General features: G+C 31.2%; 1 protein-coding gene across 1 annotated transcript in view; it reads right to left on the bottom strand.

Moving 5' to 3' along the window:
- GALNT13 (polypeptide N-acetylgalactosaminyltransferase 13) overlaps positions 1–24,312 on the bottom strand; it is an 809,448-nt gene that overhangs the window by 425,677 nt on the left and 359,459 nt on the right. Inside the window, exon 3 of the mRNA XM_001373001.4 lies at positions 20,509–20,677. Coding sequence (XP_001373038.1) covers positions 20,509–20,677 — 169 coding nt within the window. The remainder of the gene's footprint in view (positions 1–20,508; positions 20,678–24,312) is intronic.

The raw sequence follows: 24,312 nt of genomic DNA, 5'->3' as shown, positions 1-24,312 counted from the left end.
AAACTTAAAAGCTTTTGTACAAACAAAATCAATGTAACTAAAATCAGAAGGGAAACAACAAATTGGGAAAAAATCTTCATAGAAACCTCTGACAAAGGTTTAATTACTCAAGTTTATAAAGAGCTAAATCAATTGTACAAAAAATCAAGCCATTCTCCAATTGATAAATGGGCAAGGGACATGGATAGGCAGTTCTCAGATAAAGAAATCAAAACTATTAACGAGCATATGAAGAAGTGTTCTAAATCTCTTATAATCAGAGAGATGCAAATCAAAGCAACTCTGAGGTATTACCTCACACCTAGCAGATTGGCTAACATAACAGCAAAGGAAAGTATTGAATGCTGGAGGGGATGTGGCAAAGTAGGGACATTAATTCATTGCTGGTGGAGTTGTGAACTGATCCAACCATTCTAGAGGGCAATTTGGAATTATGCCCAAAGGGCAACAAAAGAATATCTACCCTTTGATCCAGCCATAGAACTGCTGGGTCTGTACCCCAAAGAGATAATGGACAAAAAGACTTGTACAAAAATATTCATAGCTGCGCTCTTTGTGGTGGTCAAAAACTGGAAAACGAGGGGATGCCTCTCAATTGGGGAATGGCTGAGCAAATTGTGGTATATGTTGGTGATGGAATACTATTGTGCTAAAAGGAATAATAAAGTGGAGGAGTTCCATGGAGACTGGAACAACCTCCAGGAAGTGATGCAGAGCGAGAGGAGCAGAACCAGGAGAACATTGTACACAGAGACTAATACACTGTGGTATAATTGAACGTAATGGACTTCTCCATTAATGGCGGTGTAATGTCCCTGAACAATTTGCAGGGATCTAGGAGAAAAAAACACTATTCATAAGCAAAGGATAAACTATGGGAGTGGAAACACTGAGGAAAAGCAACTGCCTGAATACAGTGGTTGAGGGGACATGACAGAGGAGAGACTCTAAATGAACACTTTAATGCAAATATTATCAACATAGCAATGGTTTCAAATCAAGAAAACATGTAATGCCCAGTGGATTTACGCGTCGGGTATGGGGGGTAGGGGGGAGGAAAAGAAAATGATCTATGTCTTTAATGAATAATGCTTGGAAATGATCAAATAAAATATTAACAAAAAATAAATAAACAGAAAATGGAAATTAAAAAAAATAATAAAAAAATATTTGGACTTTCTAGAAGATTGAATTTGGATTGGGGTTTTAGGTATAGTTATAAGATATTATATGATTACTCTCACTTTCCTTTTATTTCCTACCTATGTTTTCATAATAATGAAATAAGTGTTTTGTGTTTAAGAAGTTGCTCTCCTGACTTTTGTTCGAACTCCTACCACCAAAATTTAACCCTTCACACTTTTCTTCTACTCTAGAACATTCATCAATAATGAAAGCTATGAAGATACACACTTTCATATGAACATTATACAGCCATATGAATGAAAATCAGTTAATAATGAAAAATAACTCAGAAAGAGCTTAATATATATATACAACATGACAAAAATAGGGACAACAAATCAGTTTGAATGGTAGACTACTAAGAGGAGTATAGTGTGAAGATTAGATTTAGCTATCTCCTGATTGAAATAATGAAGACACTTAACTCTCTTTATTATGAAGATAAAATTGTAATTTCCTGATTGTAACAATGAAGGTACTTACGTCTTCCTTTATAGTGAAGCTAGAATTGTAAGCTACAATCTATTTTTAGATTTTATCTACAAATATGTGTTAGTAACTACAAAAGGTGAACTTAACAAAAGAAGATTTAAGTAAACCAAAAAGATAAAATCTAAACAAAGAATGTGAGAACTAAAGAATGGGCAGTCCTAGAAAAAATCTAACCAAAGAAGGTGAGAACCAAAGAATGGGCAGTCCTGGAGAAAAGTGTCTGCTGTGATTGGTAGATGTGAAACTTTAGAGAAGGGGAAACAAGAGAAAAAGGTTTTAAAATAGAAGAAAAAAAGACTGAGGTGAGTCAGTCACCTGGGTTTGGAATGAAGTACAGAAGAGGCAGAAACCCAGACTTCTTTTTTAGACTGTTACTGCTGGTGAGTGAAAAGCTGACTTAGTGACCCTGCCTTCCTGGAGGCATGAATCCTCCAGGTAAGGCCCATTTTCTTGAGATTCTCTTTCCCTGGCTGGGGCTTAGAGATTCTAACTGGTATCATAAGAAGCCAGAGTTTTCTCTCTCTTTCTCTCTCTCATTCCTTAATATCTTCCATCTAGTGTAAATATTGTAAATAAACTAACATGAGTTCCATTTACTTTAGTAATTCCTTTTGGGATTTAGAAATTAAAAACCTGGAAACCACCTAATTAATATAATCAAAGTTTCAACCACAATTAATTTTAAAATAATAGATGATAATACCAAATATAATTTTGTAACTTCACTTATATATACTTTAAAGCCCAAGAATATGTCAAGTTCAGACTTGTTTTACTCTCCTTTTACTTTTCACATAGAATGGCTATATAAATAATAGGTAATAGAATTACTGTCATATAGATAATCACACATATCCACAATATGCCTCAATTATTTCATTTAGCCTGAGAGGTGTTTCAAATTCCAGAGATGAGAATATTAAATGTCAAAGATATTTTTGTAATTATTATCATTATTTTTTCAAACAAGATTTTAGTCAGTGCCAAAAAGTGAATGTAATTCTCAAATCAAAAAGAAGACATATATGGCACAGAGATTAGGAATTCAATTAATGCTAATTTCTTCATGAAATCTATAACTTCATTTATCCCATTTTAATTCATTCTGAGGGTGATTCACACTAAATTGTAAGATATGTGTCAAAGTTAGACAATGAAAAACATACCTGCTCTATATCATTTTAATTTTATATGATATATCATCTAGTCATCTTCTTAAAGAAACTTTTATAAACTTTACATACTGTTTCTATTATTACACTAAAAATGCAGCTCTGCCTAAATATTTTTCTTCATATAGGTTTGTAAATATTCCCATATATGAACAATTGATTTTGTTGATTTCATATAGAGCTAAAACTGATTTTCTACTTTCATGCTTTTCAACATTTTCTGTTCTAAGTCTATGAACTTGTCAGCTTAAATGCCATATATATAAATGCCAGCCACAAATACTTTTCAAGTAGTTTGCTACTAAAAAGTGGAAATGTTATTAAATCTACAAAAGGTATAAAATGAAAAAGCTACTTGACAATTTTAAAAGTTTTATCAAGTTTTAGTTATAATGTTAAAAAGTAATTTAAAAGATAAAGGTAAATATGTATGTTTATATGTATATGCATATCTATATATATATAACTTCCTTTTTATGTTTCCCTTTTTGGAGTTTAGATAATAAATTGATATATTAATAATATATAATAATCAAATGAAATAATTGCCACTATAATTTGGTTAAATAAAATTTAATAGGTCTCAATTTATAGTGCTACAGACACTGGAATTAGATATTATCAGGAAAAATCATTTAACACTTTAAAACTTAAAATTCTCTAATTACAGAAATAGTCAATTGTTAGGAATACAATTCCACTTATGAGAAGATGCTGCATTATTTGATGGAGATGTGTGTTTGTGTGTGTTTGTCTGTGCCTCATCAATTTGTGCTTCTATATTTCATGAACTATGGATAATTAATGATGTAATTAAGAATGCAATCAAATTTGGTGTGTGAATCAACTCTGATTCCTAGATCAATTGCTTGGTCTAAGAGGTAGAAGAAGCAGAAGAAAGGAACACTTTATCTTGAAAGATGCACAGGACTGATAATCATGGATGTAGTGACCCTGGGAGCCCTCTAGAAAAGGTGGTGTGAGACTGAGAAGTATATTACAGATAGCAGATGAGAGCACTTGACCAATACAAATAAATTCAAAATTCAATAAACATTGGTCACCCACTTACCATGGGAAAAGGATATTATTGAATAGAAATACGGAAAGACAAAAATGAAAAGGATTAATCTCCTTGCCCTCAAGGAGATTAAATTTTGATGCTGGATAAACAATTAAATCAAATAAAAATATGATATGCAAAAGAGATCACCAATAATTTGGAAAATCAGAAAAAAAGGCTTTGTGAATAAGATAGCACCTAAGGGAAGCAAAGATTTAGAAAAGGTAGCAATAAGAAGAGTATAAATGCTAAGCCTGGGAGAAAATTTGTTCAAAGGCACATAAGTAGAAGATATAATTTTGTGTTCTGAGAATAGCATATTGACTGATTGGTTGGAGACATGTTATGGAGGCATTTAAATTCCAACCTTGGGATCTTTTATTTTAGAAATAGGAAGTTATAGTGTAGTTTAAACAGTGTAACAGAATAATCTTTTAGGGAGATTATTTTGGAAAAATTGGAAACAAGGGAGAAATAGGGAGCCAAGGTAGAAACCATAAATTGAAAGAAGAGCTTTAAAAGAAAAAATTCAATTTTCCATGTGGACAAAGATCTATGTGTGACTAGGAAAGGATCCACATTCATTAGAATCCCAGTGATACACAGTGAAAATATTTTCATAAAAAATGAATCAATTGTAGCTTAAATAGTTTTGCCCTTCTATGCCCAATGGAGAAGTTCTTTATATGGTGATATATCAGTGAAGGCTAGCATTGTTCACTAGGTCTCTTGAAGGAGTTTGGTTTACACAATTTTAAAAAATGGAAAGTATGGCCAATAAGGACAAACATAGATTTAGACATAGTATTCAATAATATATAAATCCTTTAAGAATGAATATTTTGACCCATTTGCCCAGTCAACCACATACCTATTAGTTAATAAAAACATTTCCAAGACATACCCTGGTAAGTTAGGAGGGCCAATATTTACAAATAATATTGTTGTTATTATTAATATTATTATTATACAGATTTGCACAGTGCATGAATGTACCTATTGTTTTTGTAAAAGCTGTTCAATATTTCTGTAGTTATTACTGAGTCCACATTTGTTTTTATGTTCTGCTTGCTTTTTCTTTATCTTTTAGTAAGCACTAAATGAGTAAAATATATTTCAACTTAAATTGCTCTGTGTAGCAGGATAAATAGAAGAAATAATATACATGACCAAAACCCAATTTGATCATAATACTAAATCATCTATAATAAAAGATGTGGTTTTTGTTTAATGGGGTGTAGAATTCAGTGCCATTTGGAAAATCATTTTGAGTCAGAAATAATTAAATTTCTAATACCTTTTGCTTTTGTTATTTTATTTTTTCCCTTTTCCTTTTTTCCTTTATTTTATGATGTGTGGTCCTATTATTTTTCTAAAAACCAGTAAAATTGTATTATAAAGGATTTTTTAAAAGTTACTTGAAAAATATGCTAAAAGCCCTAATATTGAGCCAAACATGAAAGGGAGAAGTTTTTCTTCTCCAAATATCCATATTAACATTCTAGTGTCCATGTAGCACAGAGAAATAAAAGGATATTTCTAAATGGAATTTTAAATTTTGAAGGTCTGTGGTACAGGAGTATAAATACAGACATAGGATTATAAATGCAATCACATTATAAAAGCAATGTAACACATAGTATCACACATAGAATCAAAGAATCATAGAAACTTAAGAATTGGATAAGGAGGGAATTTAACACCTACAGCTTAACTCTCTTGAATATTCCTACTCTTCTAATTCCCTATTCCCTTTTGACATCCCTTATTAAAATGTAGATATCTTGAGATTATCAACAGCACTGCTTTCTTGTTTTTCTTATTGCCAGCACTTATTATAGTTCTTAAAACATAAAAATAACTCTATTTATCTATCTATCTATCTATCTATCTACACACCTATCTATCTATCCATCTACCTATCTACAGATCTTCTCTATCTTGCTAAACTGAAATCAACAACAACAACAAAAAAAAACAACCAAAAAACCTTCTGAACTTACTCTCCTGATTGGTGAGTGTCATATTTAAACACTACTCAGAAAAATCCTCAGCCATACTTTTTCATATCACTTATGATTCAACTCTCTGGAAGTCTTCTTTTTCCCTCTTCTATGCCAACTATTTTTCAACAGTAAAAGTATCTTCCCACAGCTTCTTCACCCCAAAACACCTCTTTATGTGTTGTCTTCATCCAGTTTCTTGAGTAGAAATGTTAGCAGTAGCAATCAGAGAAGAAAAAGAAATTGAAGGGACTAAAGTAAACAATGAGGAAACTAAATTATCACTTTTTGCAGATGATATGATGGTATACTTAGAGAATACTAGAAAGTCAACTAAAAAACTAATGGAAATAATTAATAATGAGCAAAGTTGTGGAATACAAAATAAACCCATATAAATCATCAGCTTTTCTATACATCCCCAACAAAACTCAGCAGCAAGAGTTAGAAAGAGAAACTCCATTTATAATCTCACTAGAAAATATAAAAGATTTGGGAATCTATTTGCAAAGGCAAACTCAGGAATTATATGAACACAACTACAAAACACTTTTCACACAAATAAAAGTAGATCTAAACAGTTGGAAAAACATTAATTACTCATGGGTAGGATGAGCTAATATAATAAAAATTACAATCATACCCAAATCACTTCACTTATTCAATGCCGTACTTATCAAACTACAAAAAAATTATACCAAAGTTCATTTGGAAGAAAAAAGATCAAGAAAATCAAAGGAACTGATGAAAAAAAATGTAAAGAATGGTGGCTTAGCAATATGGCTCCCGGGCCTGCCCACCCCACAGTCTTTCTCTTGCTCACCTGGCCCACCTGATTCAACCAAGATTGTAATCACCCAATGACCTGCCTGCCCAACAAACACAGATCCTTGGTGGGTAACAAAATGGGGGTGGGGATGGAGGGGGTATTGGCTCCACGTGGTCAGCCTGGGCTCCACGTGGACTGGGGCAAGAGGAGGTATCAGAGCAGAGAAAAGAGAAAAGGGAGAGGAGAAGAAACAGATTTTTTCAAACAGAAACTTAAAAAGCAATGGGCTGTTTAAAAGGATACCTTTTGACTCTTCTGGTAATTTCATTGATTTTACCTGCCTGTCAGGGAGCAGATTCAGCCCAAAGATTCAACTTGAACTTTGAAGGGGCAAATGAGTGTCTCAACAAACTGGGAGCCAGACCTGAGGACATTTGGTCCTAGGTTAAAATCTGGCCTCAGATACTTGCCAGCTGTGGGGCCTTTGAAGAGACTAAAGGCTATATTCTAATGCATTTCAGACTCCAATGGTTTATAAAAATCTCTGTATTCTATTGCATTTTTTGTTATGGTTTAACTTTGTGATTTTAAGTTCATATATTACTGGATTAAATATTATTCTGCTTGAACTGAAGGTTGATTGAATTTATTTTGAATGTACCTAGTTTTAAAAATTCTGTTGTTTTTCCCCTATAACTATTGAACAAATATTATTGTGAATAAGCCCATATATGAAAAAACAGCTTTTTTTTTCTATTTTGCTGAGGATAGATGGACTTCAGAACTGGTTATAATTGTATTAACAACCTTGGAAAAATTTAATGTGCTAAATACCTCAAATGATTTGATTTTAAGGGTTTTTTAAATATGATTTTTGGAATTTTTTTTAACAATCTGGTTATTTTTGCCTGCCCCTACCATGAGGTAAGGCCCATTCTAGTAGCTGAAGTGAAATACATTTTATAAACCCCAACCTTCCCACATATGAATGGAAGTTAGGCAGTTAATTTTAGTGCATTTGTATCCCTAAAAGCCTCCAAAAGGAGCACCCCTTTATTTATACTCTTCAGCTCACTACTTTACTTGCACGAGAATGATATCCAGATTTCTTGATTATGTTCTTAACCCAAGGTGAGATGAGTTTTACTTTGTTTAAAAATTATGTTTAAATACCAAGGTTGAAAGATTGCTCTGTTTGTAAAAATTGTGACAAATATCCATCAATTCATAGGTTTTAAAAACATCATACAGCAAATTATGTGAAATATGAAAGTGCATTTGTTTGCTATTGTAATTAATTGGGCTATTGAGAATTTTGGGGATTTTGATAACTATATTTGTACTACTGTATTTTTAAAATTGAAAAAATTGTTAACCTTGTTCAATTTATTCGCCTTCTACTCACAGTGAGCATGGCCAGATATTAAGAGGAAATGGGTCTCATTTTTGGTGAGAAAGCCTTGTATTCTATATTTTCTTAGCTGACACAGAGTGTCAATGATTATAAGCTATATTTTTGAATTTTTAAAGCTCTTTTTAATTATATTTTTCTTGCATGTGCAATATACTTTTTCAGTTTTTTTATTATTTTTTCTCCTTTTTATATTTGAAGCACATGTCACCAGCATTAAGATTTTCTTTGACTTTTTAGTGCTACAAGTTTGAAATACATTTGCTAATGCATGCCCTAAAAAGCTTGTGACTATAAAAACAATGCCACTAATTATTTAAATAAATTATGGGACTTTGCTTAATGATTCTGTCTGATTCCAGGACAAGATATACACATAAAAGCCATTGCACAGAGCCAAAGAAAGGCAAATCCAGGATGGATTGAAGCACATCTAGGCCAATACAAAGGTCTTGAAACTAGTGTGAAGACTCAAGGTTACTATGTTTATCATTGCTAGACATAGGCTTTCCTTGTGTCCACACTCACTCTGAAGATACTCACAGATGTGAGCCAAACTTGGCTCCCACTTGACTTCTATAATCTGGTGCCTTTCTTTTCTGCCTCTCATAGTGTGGTACCTTTCTGTAGTCCTGGCTACTGACTGGGTAAATGCATCATTGCTTAGATCATTTTGATTAGGCCCTGATTCAAGGACCTGTTATAGATTTATTTTTCTTTTACTTGGAATTTTTACACATAAGACTTTGATAGTCTATATTTTCATCCAGAAATTTTTCTTTTATTATTTCAATTTTTCTGATGTCTTTTAACATCTCTTGCCAATTGATAAATATACCTCATACCTCAGCAATGCATCCCTAAGTGATCCTGTATTTGTCAATCACCCTCTTAATGGGGGGAATGTAAAAAATATCATTATTTCAATTGAAAAGTTTAAATTCCTTTTGAGAAGAATTTTAGGTAAAGAAGATGCTACCTTTCTGAATCCAGAACTGAACTGTTGGAGAAGCCATCATGAAGAAGCTTCCAGACCACAAGTTGCACAAAATTGAACTTTTGGTATGGTTGATTGAACATTTATCTGTATGTAAACTTTTATGACAAAGGGTACTGCCCCCTAACTGGCTTTCTGTCAATGTGTCCAGTAATTATTGGTTTTGTTTGTTTTTTTTTCTTATCTTCAAATTATTGTAATCTTTAAATTGATTATGTTTTTATGATCCTTTGGGGAAGGACTTCTTCCCAGAGGATCAAACAGGGGGATGTAAAAAATAGACTCGAATACACGACTACAATCCCCACAAGCCTTTACTCCACTTCCCCAAAATGCTTTGTAATCTCACTGGAATTCTGAGGTGGGCCAAGATTGAGGAAAGATTTAAGTTGGTGGCAAAGGTTTTTGGGTTTTCTTTTGGACTTCCGTTTTGGAGCAGATGGGTCTCTTCTGTGATATGAGGTTATCTGGCTTAGGCCTCTGGCCTAGGCATGTGTTTTTTCTTATTCTGTATTTTCTTTAATCTTTAACCTTTAATAAACCTCTAAAAAAATAATACTCCTTGCAGAGAGAAACTAATTTCTACCTGCCTCAGTCTCCCCATATTCCTAAATTTTAATCTTTACAGACTTCAATCCCCAGAAGTCCTTGGTGTTTCCCAGAATTCCCTATAATCTCACCTGAGTCCCCAGGTTGGCAAGATCACAATTGGTATTTAACTGGCTGTAATGCCTCCCTCTTTCTCTTCCATTCTATTGCAATGAGGTAGTAAGTAAGCTATGTGTGGGATTCTGAATTGGCTAATCAGCCATGGGCACATGATTATTATTCTGTATCTTCTTTATTCCTTGGTTTGTAATAATCCTTAATAAACCTCAAAATATATAATATTTGATTACTAGATACTATTTTAATTTTTACAGGAGCATGTAGAATAATATTCCTGTGAGATTTATGGAATAGAATTTGAAATCAAGCAAGTTTTTGAGAATATTACAAGATGAATGTAAAATGAATAATTTTGATTATATTCAATTGACAATGCAACCAAAATTAGATGAGAAGCAATAAAGTGGGGAAAAATTATAACAAAATTCTCTGACAAAGGTCTAATTTCTCAAAAATACAAAGAACTAAATGAAAATTATAAGAAATAAAATCAATCCCCAATTAACAAATGGTCAAGGGATATGAATAGTCAGTTTTCAGATTAAGAAATTAAAACTATAAATAATAATTTTTAAAAATGTTCTAAATACCTCATTGCTAGAGAAATGAAGATCAAAGCAACTCTGCGTACCATCTTACACCTAGAAGAGTGACCAATATGACAGGAAAGGAAATAATACATGTTGGAGGGGATGTAGCAAAGTTGGGACAATAATGCATTGTGGAGTTGTGAATTGATCTGACCAATCTGGAAGGCAATTTGGAATCATGCTCTAAGGGCTTTAAAAGAATGCATTCCCTTTGATCGAACAATACCACTACTGTGTTTATATCACAAAGCCTTAAAAAAGATCTGGGCAAGAAGCTGTCTGTACAAAAATATTCATGCCTGAATTCATTGTGTTAGCAAAAAAATGGAAAAATGAGCTGATGTCCCTCAATAGGGGAATGGGTGAACTAATTGTAGTATAAGATGTGGATGGAATACTATTGTATTATGAGGAATGATGAATTGGTGTATTTCTGTAGGAACTGGAAAAACCTACATGCAGTGAAATAAGCAGAACCCAGAGAATTTTATACACCAAGACTATAACAGTGTGAGATGGTCAAATGTGATTGATTTTGCTATTAATAGCAATGCAATGATCCAGGACAATTCTGAAGGAATTATGAGAAAGAATGATATCCACATCAAGAGAAAGAACTGTGGGAATATAAATCCAGAAGAAAATGTGATTTATCACTTGTTTATAAGGGTATGTGATTTAGGGATTTGGTTTTAAAGGATTGCTATTTTACAAAAATGAATAATTTGCTAATAAGCTTGAGTCATTGTATATAGATATACATAGGCACATATATCCCTCATGAAAATTTTAAAATTTTAAATTTAAATTGGAAAATGTTAGCAAGCTCAAAAAAATTAAAACAGAATAAAGAGAAAAAAGAAGCTACATATACTCCATATTGAATTCTCGTGAGGATGATATTATGATTAATGTGAAGGTGTCATTTGGAATTGGGCAATAAATTTGTTAACCAATACAAAATAATTTCTTAAGGGTATTGTTTTCTTATATCTGTGTACTGTGTGCTTAATACAGTATTGGTAACAATAAATATGCAATAAATTATGAATGTAAGTATGCATGCATCCACTATCATATATATGTGCAAACCTAAGCATATACCTCTATCTATCATTTAAATATCACCTATGTATAGATATGTACATATATTTTATATACACATATGTTAGCATTTATCTATGCATCTATCTATCTATCTGTCTGTCTGTCTATCTGTCTGTCTGTCTATCTATTTTTCTATCTATCTATATCCATCTCAGAATATATCTGAAAACGAATCACTTGACCCATCTTTTATTTTAGGTTTTAAGTGAGGGAAATTACCACTAATTCTAGAGTCAGACTAGGTCACTAGTTAGCTATGATTCCTGAAAAGTTTTCAGTCAGATTGACAAGCTTGCAATACCCCAGAAATAATTTAAAACTTAAATTAAATTAAATTAAATTAAATTAAATTTAAAACTTAGCTCCATGCCTATCTCACATTCCTAGAATGTCCTCTGTCTTCATCTCTACTTCTTAGAGTCCACAGCTCCCTTCAAGACTCAATTCATAGACCACATCTCTTAACAGATCTTTACTTTATTTTCCTACTTGTTAGAAGCCTTTTACTATGTATTTATTTTATGTAAATTTTGTATTTACTTACCTGTGAATGGATTGTATTTTTCTAGGAGAATATAAGTTCCTTAAATGGAAAATTTGTCTATAGTTTTAGTTTCTGTATCCCTAAAATTCCTGAATATGGCCAGGAAAAGTATTAAGTAATTGATTGTACTTCTCCTGCCTCCTTTTTCTTTTCAACTTTAGAAACCTTTTCTGGATGAAAAGAGCAAGATAAATGATAGGCATTACTTAGGTATTTTCTGATTGATTGGCTTTTTTCCACAAAGAATTTTTTTATTATAGGTAATTTGAGCTACTAGTGATAACTATAATAATTTTGCTATCATAGAATCATTAAAATATGACTACCCTGCCTGATTCTTAATGAGGAATTTACTGTTATATTATTTCACCTTCTTTTTCTTTTTCTCCCTTTACTTTTTAAATTAAATATTTTTCCACTTGCAGGTTAAACAAATTTAATTTTTTGAGTCCTAAAATTTCTCTATCCCTTTCATCCTTCTCAATTCATGGAAAAGTCAGAACATTTGATTTTAGTTATATATGTGCAGTCATTCAAAATATTTACATAATATTCATGTTAAATAAAGCAGAGATGAAAAAGAAACAAATATAAAATTAAAAAATATTATGTTTTGATTTGCATTCAGACTCTAATTCCTCCTAAGAAAATAGAAAGTTTATTCATATTTCTCTACTTTATGGCCCATAAGTCCCATTTATTTTAATGAATTCAACTATCACTTTATGGTAAGATCTCTAAAACTGACCTTGAATCCCATATTTCCAACTTACTAATTAATATTTTTGCACCAAAATCTCATTACCACTTCATATTCCAAATGTCCCAAATAAAACACTTGAGCATAACCATCTTATATCTAGTCACGAAAACATTCAAGTATTTTGTAAAATATTTTACATATAACTACCAAAGAAGATGACTGTTAGAGGCTATGTAGGCTTCTTTCCAGCTTCTAATCAAGGTTAAACTAAAAATAACCAAAGAATATAATGGTTTCTGTAGAAATAATATTTCTAAACCCAGAAATTCTATAAGCTGTCCCTCTAGTCTGTTATGGCATTTTTCAATGTGGCACCAACTGGTTCCCTCTGTTATTTTCTAAGGAAACAAAAATGATGAACATAGAGCCTTCTAAAATATCTGAAAATATCTATTAAGGCAAAAATGTAGCACTATAACATATGACAAATTTAATAAATTCGGTAAAATATTCGGTAAAACCAAGTGTTTGATGTTTTGGAAATAAAATTCTTAAAGGGCACAATTAACTGTTTCAGCATTGTGAAAAAATTAAACCAAAATATCTCCATAGTTTCCTCTCCATAGGAATAAATATTTTTTAAATTTATTTAATAAAATAATTTAAAATATTTTTCCATGGTTATATGATTCATGTTCTCTTCCCCAATAGTCAATGAGAAATTCTACTGAGTTTTACATGTATCATTGATCCATACCCATTTCCATATTATTAATATTTGTAATAGAGTGATAATATCCCTATAATATCCCATATGATCAAGCAAATGTTTTTTTCTTCTGTTTTTTTACTCTCACAAATCTTTCTCTGGATATAGATAGTATTCTTTCTCATAAGTCCCTCAGAATTGTCCTGGATCTGTAGGAATATAATAATCCCAGTATTTCTTTTGATTAATTATATCTTCATTAAATTGTGTGCTTTATTTCTCAACATCTATCTTTTCTGACCAAAGTCAAGTACAGAAAGGATAATTTTCTGGATTTTTTAATACAAAACAAATAGAAAAATATCTCAATATTTACAAGGGAAAATTAAACAAAACTAAATACAGAATTTTAATATCTGAAACAAATAATATTTCATTATAATATTTAATTGTTTTGTTATTATACTTGTGTCTAGCCATTCATTCATTTTCATAAAAAAGCATTTATTTTTGTTACTATTAAAATTAATCCAAATTATGAAATTTATCTCATTATCTTATTCTTGATGGTGATTCATATTTTGAGACATAATGTGCTGCCAAGCCAAACAAAATAAGCAAGAATTTAGTTCTTTCTGTCACTAAAGGGTCATAATTTCAAAGATATTAAAACAAAGAAACAACAAACAAATATTCATATGGTGATTTCCAGTATTATTTAAAGTTATGTTTTAACCCAACTTGTCTTAAAATGATTCCAAATTTTCTGCTTTAGATATATTACAAAGTATGCAATTTAAAAATCATTTTCAAAGGATGAAATATTAAAATTTAATCCATTAAAATTTTATAGATTTAGCATGATTTTCTTTTCCATCATATCTCATTGATACTTTATTCTTAAAGTAAAATTACGAGTAGGAAACTTAAGTGCTATTTTGTATACTAGTTTTACTGTAACTGGAGACAAGTCACTTAAACTTTCAGTGCTTCAGAAAGCAATTCTGAAACTCTAAATTTTAAAGATACTGATATAAAGTAGTGAAGGGGATTTCTGTCCACAATAGGGAGGTTTCTGGAAATCATACAATTAGGGCAAAACAGAAAACAAAAATAACAAAATAAAAAAATTATAAAAATTTTGCCAAGTAGAGAACTATTTTATAAGGAAATAAAATTAATATTATTCACAGGTATAAATATCTACTAAAAATTTCCAAGTTAACATCAGCTTTCAAAAATGTCATATACCTACCTAATCTTTCCAAATCTGACAAGAGATATTAAAAATCCCCAATTAAAGACTAAATTGGAAATCCTAAATATTAAAAGAGCCACCAGACTAATAAATAAGATTAGGAGTTGGTTTCACACGAAGAAGAAGAAGAAGAAGAAGAAGAAGAAGAAGAAGAAGAAGAAGAAGAAGAAGAAGAAGAAGAAGAAGAAGAAGAAGAAGAAGAAGAAGAAGAAGAAGAAGAAGAAGAAGAAGAAGAAGAAGAAGAAGAAGAAGAAGAAGAAGAAGAAGAAGAAGAAGAAGAAGAAGAAGAAGAAGAAGAAGAAGAAGAAGAAGAAGAAGAAGAAGAAGAAGAAGAAGAAGAAGAAGAAGAAGAAGAAGAAGAAGAAGAAGAAGAAGAAGAAGAAGAAGAAGAAGAAGAAGAAGAAGAAGAAGAAGAAGAAGAAGAAGAAGAAGAAGAAGAAGAAGAAGAAGAAGAAGAAGAAAAAGAAGTTATTTTTTAATGTCATTGATTAATCTGATTTAGAAAAGAAAGAAAATCAAATAATCAGTATCAATAATAAAAAGTATCAACTCACCACTGTAAGAGAGAATGAAAGAAAGCAGGATTTTTCCAAAATAGACTTAAGGCAAGGGTTTGCAAGGAGGATCTGACCACATGCATTGAACTAGAAGGCCCCATTCTAGAATCTAGGGTTTGTCTAAACCTGACAGAAGTAGACTGACCTGTTCCCTGGCAGCTGAAGGAAACCTACTTTCCAGCTATCTGGAGATCATGATATCCAGTTATTTCCATCTACTTGTGTTCCTGTAGGATCCTGTATCCTGAGAGTTTCATGACTGGCAGAGAGACCTGCCATCACTCAGTGAAACCCTGTCAGTAAGAAAAGCCCAATCACCTTGGCTTTTGGCCAAGAAGGGTGATCTCACCAAGAGGTAAAGCAATTATATATATGACAAACTTTTAACTTGCCTACCAGTAATTTGGAGGACAAGTTAAATCAAGATTATATAGTTAGCATTGAGGTTTACAGAGAGATAAAGTATTGAAAGGCAGCCAGAAGAACTTGAAGATGGCTTTGTGAGAAGCCTGTAGAAGGAGGGAGCAGTATCCAGATTTTATAGCTTAGGGACTCCTATCCTGGTCCTCCTTCATTCCTCTTTTACTTTGATAATAATAAACCTAATTTAATGTTTTAACAAGTTGTAAACTAATCAGATAATATTTGGCCTACAAATTGCTTCTCAGGACTGCACATCCTTGTCGGCGTAGTCGCTGAGTGATATACTAAACTGTGAAAGAACAAGTCTACAAACCTTTCCATCCATTTTAGCCACGTATTTCATCACCAAAGAAGAGGAAATTAAAGCAATCATTAGGAGTTATTTTGTCCAACTATATGCCAATAAATATGTAAATCTAAGCAAAATGGATGACTATTTACAAAAATATAAATTACCTAGGTTAACAAAAGAAGAAATAGAATTCTTAAATAATCTCATCTCAGAAAACAAAATTGAACCAACCATAAACAAAATTCCTAAGAAAAAATTCCCAGAGCTAAATGTATTCACCTGTGAATTCTATCAAGGATTCAAAGAACAATTAATCCCAATACTATATAAAGTATTTGAGAAAATAGAGAAGGAATCAAACCAAATTCTTTTTCAGGACACAAATATGGTACAATTACCCAAGCCAGAAGGAGCACAGAGAACAAAAATTATAAAGAAATTTCATTAATGAACATAGATGCAAAAATATGAAATAAAATAATAGCAAGAATATTACAACAATAAATCCCAAGAATTATCCACTATAACCAGGTGGATTGATAGGATTGATACCAAGAATGCAGGGCTATCTCAATATTAGGAAAACTATCAGAATATAAATAACAAAACTAACAGAAATTACATGATTATCACAAAAAATGAAGAAAAAATACTTAAACAAAATACAATATCCATTCCTATTAAAAGCACAAGAATAGCATAAAAATGAATGGGTCATAACTGAAAATAAGTACTGTGTACCTAAAACCATAAGGGAGTATCATCTGCATTAATATTAGAGTTGAATCAAGGAAGCCCATTATCACTGTGGTTATTTAATATTGCACTAGAAATGCTAACTTTAATAATAAGAAAAGAAAAATGAAATCAAAGGAAATAAATTGGGCAATGAGGAAACTAAATTATCACACTTAGCAGATGATATGATGTCATACTTACAGAATCAATTAAAAGAGTTGAAATAATACCTTATTAAATTGCAGTATATAAAATAAGTCCATATAAATAATCAGCATTTCTATATAGTAAAAAGTTTAGCAGGAAGATATTGAAAGAGAAATTCCATTTAAATAACTCTAGATAATATAAAATACCTTGGAATCTACTTGTCAAAACAAATACAAGAATTATATGAACACAATTATATGACCACTTCATCAAATAAAGTCAGCATTAAAAAGTGGCAAAAATATTAATTGCTCATGAGTAGACTGAGCCAATATGTCAAAATGGACAATTTTACCCAAATTAAATTACTTATGCAGTGTCATACCAAACAACTAAATAATTATTTCATAGAACTAGAAAAAAATAATAACCTCATATATCTGTAAGAGCAACAGGTCACGAATATCAAGGGAATTAATGGAAAAAATGTGAAGGAAGATGCTCTAGCAGTAAGAGATCTCAAACTACTATAAAGTAGAAATCATCAAAATAATCTGGTATTGGCTAAGAAATAGAATAGTAGATCAATGGAATAGATTAGATACATAATATACAGGGGTAAATGATAATTGTTTTTGATGAATTCAAAGACCTCAGTTTTGGGGATAAGAACTTACTATTTAACAAAAACTGCTGAGAAAATTGGAAAACAGTATGGCCGAAACTAGGCAAAAATAGTATCTCACATTCTATGCCAATATAAAGTCAAAATGGGTATGTTACTTAGATTTAAAGAGTGATCCCATAAGTAACTTATTGCAGCATAGCATAGTTACCTGAAATATGTATGGAGAAGGGAAAAATTCATGACCAAACCAAAAATAGAGAGCATTATATGATGTAAAATAAATCATTTTAATTATATTAAATTAAAAAGCTTTTTTTAAACAAAACCAAAATAACCAAGATTCATAAGGAAACAGCAAACTGGAAAAAAGCTATAATAAATGTTTTTGATAATGGTCTATTTTCTCACATTTATAAGAATACATGTGATTCCTTGATTTATGGTCAACAGATATGAGAAAGAAATTTTCAGTTGACAAAATCAAGACTATCTTAAATCATGTGGAAAACATTATAAATCACACCTGGTGAAGAAATGCAAATTAAAACAATGTTGATATACCACCTCAAACCTATCATATTGACATAGAAAAGTAATAAATGTTAGAGAGGATGTGGCAAAAGCAGGATACTAATGAATTGTTGATAGAGTTGTGAATGCCATTCTGGAGGATAATTTGAAACAACGCCCAAAGGGTGATAAAATTGTGTATTCCCAATGATTCTATAATACAACTACTTGGTGTGTATCCCAAATAGATAATAAAAAAGGGAAAAAGAACATGCTTGTTCAAAAATATTTATAGCAGTTATTTTTGTGGTGACAAATGATTGAAAATTGAAGGGATGTTCATCAATTTGGGAAGGGCTGAACAAATTATGTTATATGTTGGTGATATAATAATATTATTTAAGAAATGATAAACAGCATGATTTCAGAAAACATGGAAAGATCTATATGAACTGATTGATGTAGAGCAAAGTAAGCAGAAATGGGAGAATTTTATGTGCTTTTATGACAATAACCAATATGGAAAGATAGTTTGTATGCTAATACATTTATGGTCCAGATCAAATTGCTTATAAACCCCAAGTAGGGGGGAATGATTTAAGTCTTATACTTTTGCAAAACACATGTTTAAAGTTATTATTGCATGTAATTTGGGCAATGAAATATCTTTGAATTTAAATGAATCTGATGAGATATTTTTCATTAAAATTATGAATATATTTTAATTTTAATTCACTAAAATTTCCCAAAATTTCCTCCCTCATAACCAGAGATTCATTTCAAATTACAACTTCTAATTTTAGAAAAAAAAATGAAGTAATAAAAGAAAGGAAAGAAGGGAGACATGGGGAAGAAGAAGGAAGAAAATTGAAAGGAGATTAAATTTAGCAAAACATTAAAAACTTTTAAAACATCTGCAATATACCAAACTGGTAAACCTTCTACATTTTCTAGCAAGTTGAGATGTATGTATCATCTCAGATCTCTATCTTAGAGCCAAAATTTTTCTTCATAATTTGCAACATTTGCATCAGATTATCTTCTGATTATCTTTCTATTTGTATTGTGATCATTGTTTATATTTCTTCTAGCCTTTGTTAACTTCCCACTGATTCAGATAATGTAAACAATCTTTATATTTCTCTGTATTCATCAGATGGGTCATTTCTCACATAATGATCATACCTATTATGTTTATGACCCACAACTTGTTTAGCTATTCTCCAATAGTTGGGAATCCAATTAGTTTGTAATTCTTTGTTATCAGAAATAAGTGCTGTTATTATTATTTTTGTGTATCTGGGGACATTGTGTTTTTTTTTTCTTGTCAATGACATCTTTGTGTCATAGGCCCAAGAATTAAATGACTAAATCAAAGGGCATGGATATTCAAGTTTTTAAATTTGTATAATTAGAAATTGATTTGTAAAATTACTCTATAAATGCACAAACATGAGAGTTTTCTTTTCATCTTCTTCATTATATAGCATAGCTCTGAAAAGAGATTGTTGGACTATATGACTTTGAAGGTCCCTTCTAGGTTTATGTCCAGTTTCTCAAATCTCCTGGATCCCCCTTATGTCTTCTAAAAGTATAAGTTGCTCCACATATACTAATCTGCATTGGAAAAGAAAAAAAATTTGGATCTTTCTCCATCATTGAAATCACATTTATCAATATTTATTTATGCCAAAAAAGGGAAAAAATATCATGTTTCATGTGTGCTTTTATAAATAACATGGAATTATATACTCTAAATATAACTATCAAAACAATCACTATATATTGAAATTTATCTAAATTATGTATTTTTCCAGAACTTTTTGATTTTTTCCCCTGATGCTGGGGTTTTCAGATTTTTCCTTTAATGAAACTACTGGTACTAGATATTCAAGTATTTAATTATACTCATTTCACAATATATACAATATACTCAATATACTCACATAATACAGTATAATCTAGAGAGAAAAAATTCCAATTAATCAAACACAATTTTAATTTTCTAACAGTATTTTCATGTAAAATTATTAGTTTCACGTATATACTTTTGCCTGATAACCAAGTATTCTTATTATAGATAGGTGTGCAAATGGCTTAGCCAGTTATTCATAGCCATAATAAATAGAACTAAAAAGAGCATTCTGGAATCACTCACACCATAGGTTATTCCCATATTAGAATAGCTCAGCTGATTATTTTTCAAAGCAAAAGGAAACAGCCTTTCTTATGCTGACAAACAAATTTGCCAGAACAGGCATTCTGTGCATAGGGCCTATGAAAGTATGCTAAACCAGTTTTGCCTGAGATTGTTGCAAATCATACATTTTTCAGGACCAGCATGACTAGTTTACTTTTTTCAAACATATGCTTCACATCAAATATTTCTAGTATAACTTTCAAAGCAATTTTGAAAGAAAAGGGTCTGAAAATGTAATGACATTAACTGTTTACTATAATATTTTCTCAGACATTAAAACAGGGAATGATTTGCTGAGTATCAAATAGATATAATTCTAAAAACAAAATTCCACTTACCCTTCTAATCTTACATCTGGGAGACTTCTGTTAAGAGCAATCAAGTCACTGGCCATGAGGTTGAATTGGTTGATTTTAAACAGCTCTTTCATTTTCTCCTGGTCATCTTTAGGAATCCGTACTGCTTTCCCCATCTCTCCTGGCCCTTCTTGGTTTCTTGAAATAACAGCTGTAAGATAAACATGCACAAGTACTTGCACACAAAGTTGCAGTGTGTTATTCATATAGTGGCTCCAAACACTTACAAGCAAAGCTTTTTGACATATTTACAATATTTCTGCATTTTCTAATGAAAAACTGATTATATGAACAAGACCAATCAAAAGCAAAAGTCCATGTGCTGTTGTCTAAGTAAAATATGTCATCTTTCTGAAACAAAATTTTCCAAAATATGTAAAATATACAAACCATGAAGTCACAAAAGGTTACTTCTAAGTGGTTGTTAAAATATGATTTCTCTGGTATACCATAATTTTATGATTTCCTCATTAAGGGTATTCCCTCTACTGATTGGGACTAGAAAAGATATATACTTTAGAAGACTGATATTTTTATGATTTTTATCCCCCAAATCCACTCCTGATGAGCCTCTAGGCTCATCCAAATAGCCTGGATTACAGAGAAAATCTATACTGGAGGCCTTCCTTCCAAACCTGGGGATCTGCTCAATGAGTCCTCAAGACCTTATGATTCAATGATAGTCTTATGAAAGAAAATGCCATAAATAGATGCCAAATATTAAAATATGAAAAGATTATGCATCAATTTAAAAGACTGAAATTATGGACATATTAAAATTAATATCTACTCAACAATATTGCTCAGAGTTTGAATTAATACAAAAGCTAACTCGTTTCAACATGCAAAGAAAAGCTTGGAGAAAGTTTCAGTTTTAACAACTTGCTTTTTTGGCAAGAACACAAAGCTGAACTTTTCAAAGATAATTTTATTCAATTTTGTTACAAGATGTTTTCTCTCCCTGCAAAATTCTTCATAGAATCTCTTCTATTTTGATGATATATTATTTCAATATGTCAGGTTTAATATGGATCACTTGTATACCATAATTAGAATTCCTTGTTGTTGATGATGTTTAGTTATTTCAGTTGTGTCCCACTTTTTGCAACTCCATTTGGGATTTTCTTAGCAAAGATGCTATAATGTTTTGACAATCCTTTCTCTAGCTCATTTTATAAATGAGGAAACTGAAGCAGAGTTAAGCATTTTGCTCAGTGTGACACAGCAAGCATCTGAGTCTGGAGTTGACCTCAGGTTTTCTTTACTCTTGGCCCAGCACTTTATCTACTCTACCATCAAATTAGAACTATAATATCATATTATTTTTGTTTTTATTCAAGGTAGAGAAAATGAAAGTGTGAATCTGCTTAAATAGGATTATCCAGAGCTTCCAAATTTGAGCATCAGATTCCTCCTCAGAAAACTATGGAGAGAGAATTTTTCCCTTTTCTCTAAAATATTCCAAAAATGTATTGTATATACTAAATCACATAAGTTCACATTTAAATGTATTTATATTTTTATGAACTAAATTGAATAAGGTGTCAAGAGTTAATGATCTAAGAGGAAAGAAAATGTTTCTGAGAGTTCAACAATTTTCCCTAGATATACTACTTATCTAAAGCATTAAGATTATTTGGTAAAATTGGGACAGAATAGGATATTGAAATATAAAATTGCATCCCTAAACATCTTTGAACTTTTTATCTGACTCTATCTGCATTGAAAAAGTTCAGGAGTAGGTCAAAACAAGACACTATGATCTGGTTCCCTGAGATCAGCATATATCCATAGTGTCTTCTCTGCCTGTGCATCCAAGTGAGAGAATGGAACAGAATGAATTTGAAAACTAGGGAAACTGAAATAGTTTTGTAGTTCCTGGACAAATTATTCTATTACTCAGTTACTTTCTAAAGCAATTTCTGCCCTTATAATCTAGTTTTCAGAGGCTAAAATATACTCATAAGCTTAGACAAGGTCTCTGAAAAAGGGAACTGAACCTGTAGAATAGGAAGAGTATTTCAAAGGAAAGGTTAAAGACATTTGTGTGCTGGTAAATCCTTGTTTTCATTTGGTCGGTGATGTTGAGTCTTCATATGGGGAAATGATGAGTATTAGGAGCTACAGTTCTTGGGGAGAAAGCAGAAAAAGAAGAAGGTTGCTAGTTCTCAGCAAGTGTTTGAAATGGGTTTTAAACTGACATTTATCTATCTTTATTTATGTATAAATGTTTATATGTCATTTTTGTAAGTGAATAGTCATAAAACTAAAAACCCCAAAGATATACACAAATAAACAAGTGAAAAGCATTATGGTTTCATCTGTAATCCTACTCCAACAGTTCTTTCTCTAGAAGAGCATGCCGTTCTTTTTCATTAATCCCACAGGATTGTCCTGGATTATTGCATTGCTGAGTATAGTCAAGTCTATAACTGTTGATCATTGCACAATATTGCACAGTGTTACTGTATACAATTTTCACCTAGTTTTGTTATTTCACCCTTCATCATTTCATGTGGGTCTTTCTAGTTCTTTTTGAAATCATTCTTTTCATCACTTCATCACATGCCACAATTTGTTCAGACATTCTCCAATTGATGGACATCCCTTTAGTTTCAAAATAGGATCTTATCTGTCAAAGTAGCAATCATTCTGGAAAATATCATGTGTGTGCTGCCTTTATGTTTCAATGATGTTGATGATCAGAGTTATATTTGTTGAAATATATTCTAAAATTTTTTTAAACAATTTTTATGTTTCTAATGATTGTTTTGTTGTAGAAATTCATCATTCAATTTCATAGTGTTAAGATATGATGAGCTATGAATTATCATTTAGTAACCTTACCTTTTTCCTATTCATATACTCACTCAGTATATCTTTTTTCAAAAAATTATATTTTAATAACAAATTTCCACATAAGTTTTCCAAAGTCATATAATCCATATTATCTCTCTAACTTCTTCCTTCTCCCTTCCCAGAACTTAAAATCAATTCAATCTGTGTTACCCATGCATTATCCTAAAAAACCTATTTCTATATTAGTTATTTTTGTAAGTGAATAACCTTATAGAAGCAAAACTCCACAATATTTATCCAAATAAACAAATGATGAATAATATGTTTTCTTCTTCATTTATACTCCAATAGTTCTTTCCCTAGAAGTGGACAGCATTTATTTTCATGTCCTCTGAATTGTCCAGCATCATCGTATTGCTGTTAGTAGTAAAGTCTATCACAATTGATCATTCCACAATATTTTGGCAACTGTGAATAATAATCTCCTGGTTCTACTTATTTCATTCTGCATCAGTTCACATAGATTTTTCTGGATCTTTCTGAAATCATCTTGTTCATCATTCCTTATAGCACAAAAGTATTCCATCACCGTTATACACCACAATTTGTTCACTCATTTCCCAATTAAGGGACATCCCTTTAGTTTCCAATCCTTTGCCACCACAAAAAGAGCAGCTATAAATATTTTTGTATGAACACGTCCTTTCTCAATATTTTATTTCTTTGGGATACAGACCTAATAATGCTATTATGGGATCAAAAGGTATGTATTATTTTATAACACTTAAGGCATAATTCCAAATTGCCCTCCAGAGTGGAAAAAACTAACACATTTCTAAGCTTACAAATTTTTATAAGGCTTGATTTTTCCTTGAGGAAGAGAGCCACAGATTTCAGATGAAGCAGGAAGTGGACATTTTTGAGATATCGCACCATCTGCTGTCAGATATGTGCAGCAGATCAGCAAAGCACTGTGTAGAGACTAAG

The sequence above is a fragment of the Monodelphis domestica genome, chromosome 4, assembly GCF_027887165.1.
Source record: "Monodelphis domestica isolate mMonDom1 chromosome 4, mMonDom1.pri, whole genome shotgun sequence".
NCBI lineage: Eukaryota > Metazoa > Chordata > Mammalia > Didelphimorphia > Didelphidae > Monodelphis > Monodelphis domestica.
This window is presented reverse-complemented; position numbering and strand designations above follow the sequence as displayed.